The following is a 13,112-nucleotide window of genomic DNA, read 5'->3' on the forward strand; positions in this document are numbered from 1 at the left end:
TTTAAATTGTCACATTATCCTAAATTGTCCCACTTTACACCAGTCAAAATATCCCAAAGGGATAAAATTGTTCCACTATAATAATTATCCCACTTAGCCCCAACTTGTCCCCCCCACAAAAAAAAGTTTATTTCAGATCTAAGTTGTTTGCTTTGTGGAATAATTGTCTCTTTGCTTATTGGTGTGTGATAAAGTCAAATCTAAGTAGTTGAGGGCTACTTTCTTCTATTTCGTGGATTAGTAGACCGTGGATTAGTAGACCAAGTTTGCATCGGACCTCTCAACTCGGTCCTAATTCGGATCTTTGGCGATTTGGGTGTGAGTTCCCTTACACCCTCAGGTGAACTCTAAACATGGTATTAATTTCCTATTGATTATTTTGAAATCTCTTGAGAGTTGTAGAGAATTTATAATTACATTGAGTATTGATATTTCTGTGATTCCTTGCATGATTCCTCACCATTATCATTTTAGGGTTGCACTGCATCTTTAGTTATTTGCTGGTTAGTTTGCATTTGCATCTAGTGCATGCACGTAGCTCACTTTAGGGGTCTCCATCCGAATGATTGCTTGACTTATTTGCATTCATCTCCTCCCGTGTCCTGTCCTGTGTCACAAATGATGCTAATTAATTTGCCCAACCATTAACCCATTTAGTGCTTCTTTACTGTCGATTTTATTGACAAATGTTGCTCCAACGGAAATTCCTTTTCCTATATATAGTGAACCTTCTCGGTCTTCAAATATATACTGGAAGAAATCTTCTTCTATTCTGTTGATTCTTTCTATTTCTCCCAGCAAATATTTGAGCAAGTTCTGGTCCTTCAATTGCGAGTGAACTCGATTCAATGGTACTCTGTTAACCTTTGGGGCCGAGTAGCCGATTTGCATCGCTCTTGGAACAAAATTGTTTTTCAAGTTAGTAGTTATCACCACGACACAGCAGTTAATTGATAAGTCTTTCTCTCCCTCTTTTGTCATTGCTATTGATCTTTACAGCAATATATTTCCAACATCTTGTATGTGTGAGACGTAGGTGAATGGGTCTGTGTTTATGTGTATAACTTCTATGACATCAAAATATCCAAACTCGTGGATTCATAATAATTCAGAAACACATTAGAAACACTCAAATCTTAATGTGGAACACGAAGAATTAGTAGCCTGGAACAAATTCTCATCTGAAGCAGCACATTCAAGCCTCTTCCACATCTCCTTCCTCCTCTTCTTCTCTTCCCCTGCCATGGTTTCTTGTATGTTAAGGTCCTCAAGGCACTTTGAGTAAAGCCCAGGTTCCATTTCTTCGAGCATTTTCTTCACGCTCGCTGTCAGATTCTGGACCGACTTGTTCCAGTGCCAGTTTATGTTCTTCTCGATGGCTTGGACTAATGAAGGAAGAATGACCTCTATGCATCGCCATGCCATTCGCACAAAGTGCTCGTTGTTCCAGATGTAGAGAGCCCTTTCCGCTACCTGATCAGATTCAAATACCAAACAAGAGAATTGATTGATGTCAAGCTCGGAAAAGTATACTGTTGTTGCTTGACTGATTTGGAACTAAAACAGACTGAAATCTAGACTAACATTGAGAATAATACCCTGCTGATTATAAGATTTACTTAGGTTATCCAGTAGACAATTTTAAGTGTACCACAGTAAAATCACATCTGATTGTGTAGAAGCACATGCACTTGCAAACAGGTAAAATGTTCATTTACGCGTGTTAACGAGTGATCTTTCACCCTTATAATCTGTTGCATTTCAAAAAGAGTTCAAACTTTACCCCCATCTCTGTTTAATAGATTTTTCGTACTTTTCTGACTTTGATATCCCTCATTTAGCAGGTATCCAATGGAAATGTTACTTATTTTAGATGCTTCATCTTGTTGGTAAAAGTTGCCTCAAGTACTCTCATGTATAGTCTGCTCACTCTCCTCTTCGTTGATAATAGTGTTGATAATAGTGTTAGTAGTGGGTCTTTAGTCCCACATTGGTGTTGATAATTTTTGGCCTTGTGCTTTACGGCCTCTTAACGCATTTTGCGTTCTCGTTTAACCTTCGGGTTCTATTTTAATCTTTGGGGTTATATTTTAAACCTTCAGGTTCTATTTTAACGGCATTATCATTTCAAGATCATCTCTTGATCTCAAATTTATGGCATAGCAATTTTTAAGACTGTCTCTCAGTCTCAAATTAACGGCATCGCCGTTTCAAGCCGTCTCCGGCCTTAAACAGTCAGTAACGACATCGTCGTTTCAATCCTTCTCGACGTCTCAACGTCTCAACATCGGTATTAATCCGTTATAGGTCTCCGACGTGAGCATCAGATCCGAACGATCTTCGGGCCACCTTGGTCGCCGGTTGCTTCTTTTTCTCAGATTTGACAGTCATGTATAACTTTCAGGTTCAAATTTAATCTTTTGGTTTTTACATTTTAACCTTCAGGTTTCTACATTAACCTTCGGGTTCTCCTTTAAACATTCGGGTTTCGTTCAAGGATTATTATCTTGAACTTTGAATTGCTGCTATTATGGCCTCTTCACTGGTACCTGTTTCTCAGGCTCGGTCTAAGCTCTTTTGCACCTATTGCAAGAAGGATGGACACCGCTTTGAGACATGTTTCCAGCTTCATCCTGAGTTACGTTTCTCAGGAACTGACCGTAGTCAACGATCCCCTCAGTCCCGATCCTCTAGTACACCATGATTACTGGTCAATGTTATGTCATCTACCACTTCAGTCCCTACCATTTAAGCTATTGCAGATATTAGCCATTAAATTACGGTCCTTCAGCATACCACCTCTCCATCTGTTGCAAAACTCTCTGATATTCGCCGTCAAATTGAGGCTCTTCAAGCTATTGCAAATATTAGCCGTCAATTTGTGGCCCTTCAGCATACCACCTCTCCATCTGCTGCACAACTCTCTGATATTCGCCATAAAATTGATGCTCTTCAGTATAGAGCCTCTACATCTACCGCACAACTCTCTGGTATGCGTCTTGCTGGTTCTTCAGCCAATCCTTCAGTCTCTAGTATGAACGATCTCTGGATTTTTAACTCTGGATGTTCCTTTCATATGACTCGTCATGCCTCCCTCTTATCTTTTGTCTTCACTTCCTCTTTTCTTCCCCCTATCTACATAGTTGCTGGACAACCTTTGTCTATCACTAAGTATGATTCTATCACCCCACAAACTGACTCATCTGGTTGTCTAACTCTTGGCCCCGTCTATGTGGCTCCTTAGTTGTGTTTGAATTTAATTTTTGTTAGCTCCTTATGTATGGATCGCCTACTTGTCTCATTTTCTTCTGATATTTATATTATGTAGGATCCACAGACGGGCAAGACTGTTAGTGATAATCACATTTTATTACAATTTTATACCCTTATTATCTATTTTATATAAATAAATGTAGCACTAATAATTGTTTTTATCTTTAATTGCAGGTTAATAAAGAATAACTCCCAAAAATCTCATCTCTCAACAAAGACCCTTGAGTAAATGAAGAAATAAGAGAATTAATTTTTGAAAATCACATGTGTGCAGTGAATCGGATTTGGACTTGGTTGCGTTGCTTAAAAATAAATTGGACTTTTATGCAAAAAAATCACTAGCTGCTACAGTGGACCGAACTTGGACTTGGGCTGCAGAGAATAAATTTTCAAATCAAATGAAATTAGGCCCAGGCCCATCAATGATTAAACTTCATGGACTGAATTGCAAAGAGTTGTGGATTTTCATTTAAGAAAATCACATGGAAGTCCAACGGACTTGATGGCTGGATATTTGGCTTTTCATCATTGGAAAAGCACATGGGCCAGATTCTCCTTGATTGCTGCAGAACTTCCATGACCGGACATGCTTTTTATTTATTTTTTTTCAAATGAAGACCGCACAAGCTGCTGGCTGAGATTTTAATCAACTCCAAGTGATGAGCTCAAAAACCGAACATTGATTGATGGGTGGATTTTCATTGACCGGACTTATAGCTGAGAAACTCAATGGGACGGATCATCATCTTTTATTTTAAAAATCAAAAATGGACCGGACCTATTAATTGCTGCAGATGGAGAATTGGGCCAGACATGCTTGTTCAATCTCTTTTTGGAAAATCAAAAGAAGCTTGGCTGCTGGACTTGAATTGATTTGGAAAAATAAAATGGGCCGGATTTGTTTCTTTGCTGGAGATTTACATGAGGCTGGACATGCTACTGAATTGGGCCTGATTTTTATCAATTGGACCTCCTATGTTTGGGCTAGAGAAGAACAAAAAGCAAATTCAAAGGTGGAGATTATTGCTTGGGGCTCAAGACAAATCCAATGGCTCATATTCATTGAAGATTACTATAAATAGGGGTAGAGAGTAAGGGGTTAGAGGGGTGAAAATTTTTGTAACTCCTTTTGGAGAGGAGGGCTACTCTTAATTGAGAAGGCCTTCCAAAAATTATAACTTCTTTAGTTGCAATTAATAATAATAATTTTTTCACCACTTTAAATTTTTCTCTTCTTCTCTTTATTGGATGATGAAGATGAAGATGAAGATGGAGAATTGTTTGAAGGTTTGCATTTCTTTCCTTTTTCTCTTTTATTGCTTATTAGTTTAGATTTATTTTTATTTATTTTCATGCTTGTAATTAGATTTTATTTTTCTTGTTAAATAGCCAAGAGGCTAGAACCCTCTTGCCTTAGATTTATTTCATGCTTATAGAGCAGATTTATTTTCTTGCATTTAATTCTTGCAATTTTATTTTGTAGTTTAGATTTTACAATTTATTTTGTAGTTAGATTTTAATTTCTTATACTATTCACCTTGAGGCTAGAACCCTCTTGGGTTTAGTTTTTCTTTTTGTTTATTTTTATTTTGTTTGATTCGCCTTTAGGCTAGAACCCTCTAGGGAATCACCCTTTTCTAAGAAGTGGGTTCAATTGTAGATTACCCATATCTATAATTGAATCCACCATCTTTAATTTCTTGCATTTTCTTTTATTCTAGAATTTTGTTCTTCATTCTTGATTTTTTATTTGTTTCTTGATTTTATTCATTTTTCCTTCTCACCTTATTGATCATACTCAAATCCACTCTCACTTACACTTTGCACCTATTCACACACCACTTTCACTCTCTCAATCTCTTCACAATCACATTCACTTATCACTCCTACTTGTCACGCACACAACATAAGAACCGATTTTATATTTTCTCCTACAAAACACCTTCCTCGTGGGATCGATATCTTAAATACTATAACTTGACACGGTTGTGCACTTGCAACCTTTTTGGTACATGTTTATGCCGCATCAAGTTTTTGGCGCCGTTGCCGGGGAAGGTGCTTAAGTAGGTTTTAATTATTTTGGTTCTTTAACTTGTGTGTTTATTGTGAAAGAACTACTTGGAGATTAAAGATCAAGAATTGGAGATTGAGGAATTGGATATTCGCTTGTGGTAAGTCTTCTTCCTTATATTTTCAATTCCACACCTTTAGTTAGTTTCTCACAATTAGTGACAATTAGGATCTTAAAAAAAAAGATTTTATTTCCGTTGACCATAATAAAATTCACCCTTCACTTTGACATTTACTAACAAGATAATAAATTCAAACAAATCCCCCCTTCTCATTTGTTTGATTGTTAACCCTAATTAAAAAAAAAGATTTTTCTTTTCCATCCTTTTTAGTTGCTTTTAATTCATAGGGTTGCATTTCATATAGTGTAGGAATTCACCAAGTGATTTGAGCATCTTGATTTGACACACACTTAAAAATATTTTTAAGGGCAAAACCCCATAATCAAGATAAGGTGAGGGATTTCATCACCCTTTCCTTAGCCCAAAAATCACTAATTCCTCACTACACCACCCAAGCCTAATAAAACTCATTAGACGTTGGCCCCTAAGGATTCGAGCTCAATAAGGAACAAGAAATCCTTAAGTGAACCGGTTTAAGTTTTCTCAGATTAGTTGGTGTCTAAGGCAAGGTTTAGGGGTTGCGTAAAGCGCTCCGCAAGGAAAGAGGTACTTAATTGATCTTTGATCACCCTCTAGTACTATCCTTACCTGGCTAACTACCTGGGTAAAACTTTGATCTTTTCACTGTAGGAGTTTTTGGTTAGGAGCTGGTCTAGTTGAGTTAGGCTAAACCCTAGAATTAGAGTTGATTGAAAAGTGATTGTTTTGATTTGTTTCAGTTAGGATTTTTCTTTTTCTTTATCTTCTCAAAAAAAAAACTAATTTAAGAAAAAAAATAAAAAGAAATATTTTGGTGTATGCAACAGTGGATTAGGGATAATACACATCGATTAATTCGCTTTGAACCAATCATAGAAATGGAGCATCCTAATCCACCCGTTCTTCATGATATGTGCTATCCCATTAGGAATGCAATCCCCTCATGCATTAGGCTCCCCGAAACAAATGGAATAAGTTTTGAGCTTAGACCGCAATACATAAACATGCTTCCCAAATTCCTTGGTAATGAAACAGAAGACGCATATATTTTTATTTCGGAATTTGAGGAAGTGTGTATTATGATTAAAATGAGAGAATTAAATGAAGATGCGGTTAAGCTTAGATTTATTCCATTTGCTCTTAAGGATAAAGCTAAAAAATGGCTGTACAGCTTACCAACAAATTCCATCTCAACTTGGGATGAATTTGTCACCGTTTTTCTTAAGAAATTTTTTCCTATTCATAAAACGGTAAAGCTTAGGAACAGCATTCAAAACTTTAAAATTATCCCGGGAGAACCTTTTTGGAAGTATTTTGACCGATTTAAAGATCTTCTCATCCAATGTCCTCATCACGGTTTAGAGAAATGGCGATTGTGCCAAATAATTTATGAGGGATTAGATTATTCTGCAAAAACTTCCTTAGAATCAATGTGCCACGGGGATTTTATGAGGAAAAATGCTGATGAAGCTTGGGAGTTTTTGGAGAGTCTTTCTGAAAAAACAATGCAATGGGAACAGTGCGATGACAGGGTTTCATCAGTTCCCCATTCTAAGTCTAGTGGTCTTTCCTTGGAGTCAAACATTGCTTCTGAAGCGAAGATGGCGACAATTCTGCGGAGGTTAGAAGCCTTAGAAATTAAGGAACGAGCTCCAGCTCAACTCAATCATGTTTCTTTCCCAGGATGTCATAATTGTCAGTCTCCTACCCACGTTTCAGAGGAATGCCCTCTCCTAGGAAATAACAACGCAATAGAACAGATGAACGCTGCATTCCAGCACCCTAGAAATGATCCATTTTCTCCAACCTACAATCCAGGTTGGAGAAATCATCCCAACTTTGCATGGAATCTAGGAAATTCTCCCGGAACTCAAAATTTCACTCCCGCTTCGACCCAACATTTTCCTAGGGGAAACACAGTTCCATTCAATTCTCATTCACAATTTCAACAACCCAATCTGCCGTATCAAAATCAGTCTCCTCCTCATCAAGCTGTAATTCAAACTCCTCACAATCCAGATCAAGATAAACGTCTCAATGTCTTGGAAAGGGGTTTAGAAACCATAATTAAGGCCTCTACTCAAACCACGAATATGTTGACTCAAACATCTAGCACGTTGAATTCCTTCATGCAATCAACCGGACAAATGCTCAACTCCAACACTCAAGCTATAGCTAGATTAGAATCCCAACTTGGTCAACTAGCTAGTGCCGTGAGTGAAAGAGAGAAAGGAAAATTTCCGAGTCAACCCGTGGTCAACCCTAATAACACAGGATGCAGTTCATCCTATGAAGCTCAAGTGAATGCAATCCATTCACTTCGGTCAGGTAGACAGGTCGATAATCAAGTGAGAACTCCGCCAAGTCAAACTCTTGATCCTGTACAAATTCCTTCTCCTTCTCCTTCTGATGAATCTATTCAACAATCACTCCCCTCAGATGACCAAGAACCTGAACCCGAACCTGAGCCTGCTTTTGATAGATTTAGACCGGTTGCTCCCTTTCCAGATAGACTCAGGTCTAGGAAACACTCTCCTCAGGAGGAGAAAATCCTAGAGACATTCAAGCAGGTTAAGGTCAACATTCCTCTCTTAGATGTAATTGAACAAATTCCATCTTATGCTAAATTTTTAAAAGAATTGTGCACTAAGAAGAGGAGAATAAATGTCCCAAAGAAAGTCTTTTTAGCCGCCAATATCAGTGAAATGCTGTCAAATCCCATACCTTTGAAACGTAAAGATCCAGGTTCCCCCATCATTTCATGTATCATTGGTAATACTCACATTGATAAGGCGCTTTTAGACTTAGGGGCCAGTGTCAATTTGCTTCCATATTCAGTCTATCAGCAATTGGGTCTAGGTGTACTGAACCCAACCAAATGCACCTTACAGTTGGCTGATAGATCTGTCAAGGTCCCTATGGGTGAGTTAGAGGATGTTCTGATTAAGGTTGGAGATTTTATTTTTCCAGTAGATTTTGTAGTCTTGGAAACACAGCCTGTTTCCAATCCCAAAGGACAGACACCTGTCATCTTAGGACGACCGTTCTTAGCCACTTCTAATGCTCTCATCAACTGTAGAACTGGTCAAATGAAGCTGTCCTTTGGGAATTTGACTGCTGATCTCAACATTTTTAATCCAGGGGACCAACCAAATAATCAGCCTCTAGAAATAAACTACATTCAGGAAAGATCAGAAGAAGAAGAAGAAGAAGAAGAGTGTGATTTAAGTTTTGAGGAAATTTTTGATGAAGAGTTAGAGTTTTTAGAAGAAGCAGATCAGGTCCTTGAGAATAATAAAACTGTGTTAAACATTTGCTGCTTTGAATTAAATTTTGAAGAACTCTTTCTTGATGAACTTAGATTCTTGGAGAATAATCAACAACCAAATTTTCAGAACTTCACAGAAGAATTGGTTGTTAGAAAACAAAACTTCACAGTACAAGAGTCTAAGTTCATTAAGAAATACAAAATGCATGACACCAATAATACCTACCTTACCTTGTTGCAAGAATTATTGAACACCCCGAAATGCTTAAAAATTCACATTATTGATTATATCATTCTGAATTTGTTTAAAATCCGGGGAAGAATTTTCAACAGTAAGGTAGGATTCAATGTAGAACAGGAACTCTTCATGTTGAATATTTCATTCTACATTGTTTATTTTGTTTATTTCAGAATAATAAAAAGAATTTATTCTTCTCTCATTTGAGAGTTTCTTGTTCAGTTGCTTAAAAGAAAAAGAAAAAAAAAGAGAAAAAAAAGAAAAAAAAAGAAAAAAAAAAAGCGGAAAAAAACAGAAAAGAATAAAATGTTTATTCCTCCTGCTCAGACGCAAAGGTAATTGACAGATTTTTTATCAGCGAACGCAAATGTAAGGTGCTTCACTTCTTATCTGCCTTTACTTATGCATCATGAGTTTGCGATTGAGGACAAGATGCAAATTTAGGTGTGGGGGTGGGATTAGTTATTTTTTCTCTTATCATTTTACGCAATTTTATGTGCATTTTTGTTATTTTTTTCTTCCTTAAAAAATTTATAAAATAATCGCTGTATTGCCAAAGTTGATAGAGTTAATGTAATAATGATCTTATTTGATAGAATTTGAATTTTTTAATCCCTAGTGGTTAATTTAACTTAAGTTACAGTACTTTTATGATAACTCTAAAAATAATATTCCTTAGAAAATGATTTTCAAAGGTAGTATCTTTACTTAAGGCCTTCAACTTGGGACTTTCTTAAATAATAAAATTATTTGCATGCCTTAACTTAGAGTTTGAAAAATAATTTTTACACAATTGCTGATTTACATATTTCAAAATACTATATACATAAACAAAAAAAACAAAAAAAAATTGCAAAAGAAGAGTTGGCGAAACAAATGGGCAAAAAAAAAAAACATCTTGAATTGCGAGGTGAATTCTATTTAATTAAGCCTAAGCTGACGAGTATTGGCCGCCAAGGAGTATTTCGCATACTTAATGACCTAAGCCATTTGGGTTGGGATCCATTGGCCCAAAACTCGTTAGATGGGTCAACGTGTAGAAACAGCGCCCGTTAAAGTAGAAAGAAAATCACCCAAGAAAGAAAAGAGTTAAAAAAAAAATAATATAAATAAAAAAATAAAATAAAAAATAAAAAAACTAAATAATGTTTGTTAATAATTGTATATATTCTTGGAAAATATTTAAATCAAGCCAACTCTGAAATTTAATTTAAAACAAAGAAGTTAGCGAATGTTCTTTTCAAACTATTTAACAATTAAATTTCTAAGTTGTGACTTGGTTCTGTTGGCTATAATGAGAAGATTTTCTTGAAAATATACCCTTAGAGTATATATGATTAAAATATTTTCTTGAGTGCATAAGTAGCTCGCAATTAGATGTATCTAAAGTTATCAGATGAATTTAGTTATTTACTGATTCTTTAATTTTGAGCAAGGTTGACCGATATAGAGGTATATTCACGTCAACCTCGACGAGACTACCCTCGTCCACGTAGGGTAACCTAGGGGTTTGAAAGGCTTGTTGTATGCGCTAAATACAACCGCGATTCCTGCGAAAGGGTTTATGGAATTTTTTTCTATTTTTCTTTGCTAGAGACATAGCAAACAGTTTAGGTGTGAGCGGTATTTGTAATCACATTTTCATTACATTTTATCCCCGCTCATTATGCTATTTTGTATAAATAAAATTGTAGCATAAGTAATTGTTTTTTTTATCTTTAAATTGCAGGTTAATAAAGAATAAGACTCCAAAAATCTCATTCATCTCAACAAAGACCATTGAGTAAATGAAGAAATAAGAGAAATTAATTTTATGAAAACGCATGTTGCATGAATGGATTTGGACTTGGTTGCGTTGCTTAAAATAAATTGGACTTTTAATGGCAAAAAAATCAGCTAGCATGCTACAGTGGACCAGAACTTGGACTGGGCCTGCAAGAGTAAAAATTTTCAAATCAAATGGAAATTAGGACGCAGGCCCCATAAATGATTATAACTTCATCGACTGATTGGCAAAGATGTTGTGATTTTCATTTAAAAAAATCACATGAGCCAAGCGGCCTTGATGGCTGGATATTTGCTTTTCATCATTGGAAAAGACATGGGCAGACTTCTCCTTGATTGCTAGAGATTCATACCGTAACATGCTTTTTATTTATTTTTTTTCAAAATGCAGACCCGCACTAGAGAATCGCTTGCGTCGAAGATTTTCATCAACTCCAGTGAATGAGCTCCAAAACCGCGAACATTGATTGCATGGGTGGATCTCTTCATTGACACGCGGACTTAATAGCTGAGAAACTCAATGTTGGTGCCCGGATCATCATGCAGTTTATATGGTTAAATAAAAGTAAAAACTGGACGCGGACGCATTCACGCAATTGCTGCAGATGGAGAATTGGGTGCGGGGCGCAGACATGCTTGTTCACCAATTCGCTTTATATTTTCTCGTGGAAAATCCAAAATGCAAGAGCTTGGCTCTTGGACTTGATTGATTTGGACAAATATAAAAATGAGCACGGATTTGTTTCTTTGCTGGATTTAGATATTAATGAGGCTGTGGTCATACTTACTTAGTGAAACCATGTAAGAATTGGCGCCTGATTTTTATCAATTGGAGCCTCCTATGTTTGGGCTAGAGACAGAAAAACAAATTCAATGTAGGTGGAGATTATTGGCTTGGGGTCAAAGACAAAGCCAATGGCTGCATATTCATTGAAGATTACTATAAGAATGGGGTAGAGAGTAAGGGTATTGAGGGGTGAAAATTTTGATCTATAGCTAACTCCTTTTGAGAGATGAGGCGCCTACTCTTAATTGGAGTAAGTGCCTTCTAAAATTGTAACTTTAGTTGCAATTAATAATAATTAATGTTTTTGCAGCCACTTTCAATATTTTTCATTCTATCTCTTTATTGGCATGATGAAGATGAAGATGAAGATGGAGAATTGTTTGATCAGGGTTTGCATTTATTTACGCGCTTTATTGCTGCATTTTATTGGTTATTAGTTTAGATTTAGTTTTAATGGTTATAGTTAGATTTTTTATTTTCTTTGTTAAATAGCGCAAGAGGTAGAACACTCTGCTTAGATTTATTTTACATGCTATAGAGTAGTTTATTTTCGTGCACATTTAATTTCTTGTAATTTTATTTTGTATTTAGATTTTGCACTTTATTTTGTAGCTTAGATTTGCTAATTTCTTATACTATTGCACTTGAGTGCGCTAGAAACAGGCTCTGGTTATGTTTTTTTTTGTTTATTTGTGTATTTTGTTTGATTCGAGGCTTAGGCTAGAACCATTCTAGAGAATCATCCATTGTTTAAGGTGGGATTCAATATATAGATTACGCCCTCATATCATAATAATTGACATGACCATTTTAATTTCTTGTATTTTTCTTTTTTCTAAGAATTTTGTTCTTCATATCTTGATATTTTTATTTGTTCCTTGATTTTATTCATTTTTCGCTTCTCACCATATTGTTCATACTCACGTCTCGCAATTTAACACTTTGCACTATTTAGCAAACACATTTCAGCTCATCAATCTCTCAAATCCACATTCACGATCTCATCTTATTTGTCCCGCAAACACAACATAAGAACAAATTCATGTTTTTTCCTACAACACATTCCTCGTGGGATCGATATCTTAATACTATAATTGACACGGTTGTCACTTGTAACTTTTGGTAACATGTTTATTACCGCATCAAGTTTTTGCGCCGTTGCCGGGAAGGTGCTCTAAAGTAGGTTTTAATTATTTTGGTTCTTTAACTTGTGTGTTTTGTGTGAATGGAAACCGCTTTGGAAGCTTGAGAGATCGCGGATTGGAGAGTAGGATTTGAAGATTTGCTTTCGGGTAAGTCCTCTTTTCTAGTTTTTTAATTGCACCTTAGTAGCTACTTTTTTCACATTAGAGACAATTAGGTTTTAAAAAAAAGGATTTTTATTTTTTTTGTTAAGCCATAACTAAGATTCATCCTCCACTTTTGACATATTACTAACAAGATAATCAAATTGCAAACAAATCCCATTCGTAATTTGTTCTGATTGTTAACGCCTAATTAACAAAAAAAGATTTTCTTGTTCAGTCCTTTTTAGTTGACTTTTAATTTCAATAGGGTTAAATTTCATATAAGTAGGAATTTACCAAGTGA

The 13,112-nt window shown here is 35.9% G+C and overlaps 1 protein-coding gene across 1 annotated transcript in view; it reads right to left on the reverse strand.

The window, feature by feature from the left end:
* LOC109850762 (serine/threonine protein phosphatase 2A 57 kDa regulatory subunit B' beta isoform-like) overlaps positions 757-13,112 on the reverse strand; it is a 32,518-nt gene continuing 20,162 nt past the window's right edge. The window contains exon 3 of the mRNA XM_020420834.1: positions 757-1,473. Within this exon, the coding sequence (XP_020276423.1) occupies positions 1,120-1,473 (354 nt within the window). The 3' untranslated portion in view covers positions 757-1,119. The remainder of the gene's footprint in view (positions 1,474-13,112) is intronic.

This window comes from Asparagus officinalis, chromosome 7 (genome assembly GCF_001876935.1).
Source record: "Asparagus officinalis chromosome 7, Aspof.V1, whole genome shotgun sequence".
In the NCBI taxonomy this organism is placed as follows: domain Eukaryota; kingdom Viridiplantae; phylum Streptophyta; class Magnoliopsida; order Asparagales; family Asparagaceae; genus Asparagus; species Asparagus officinalis.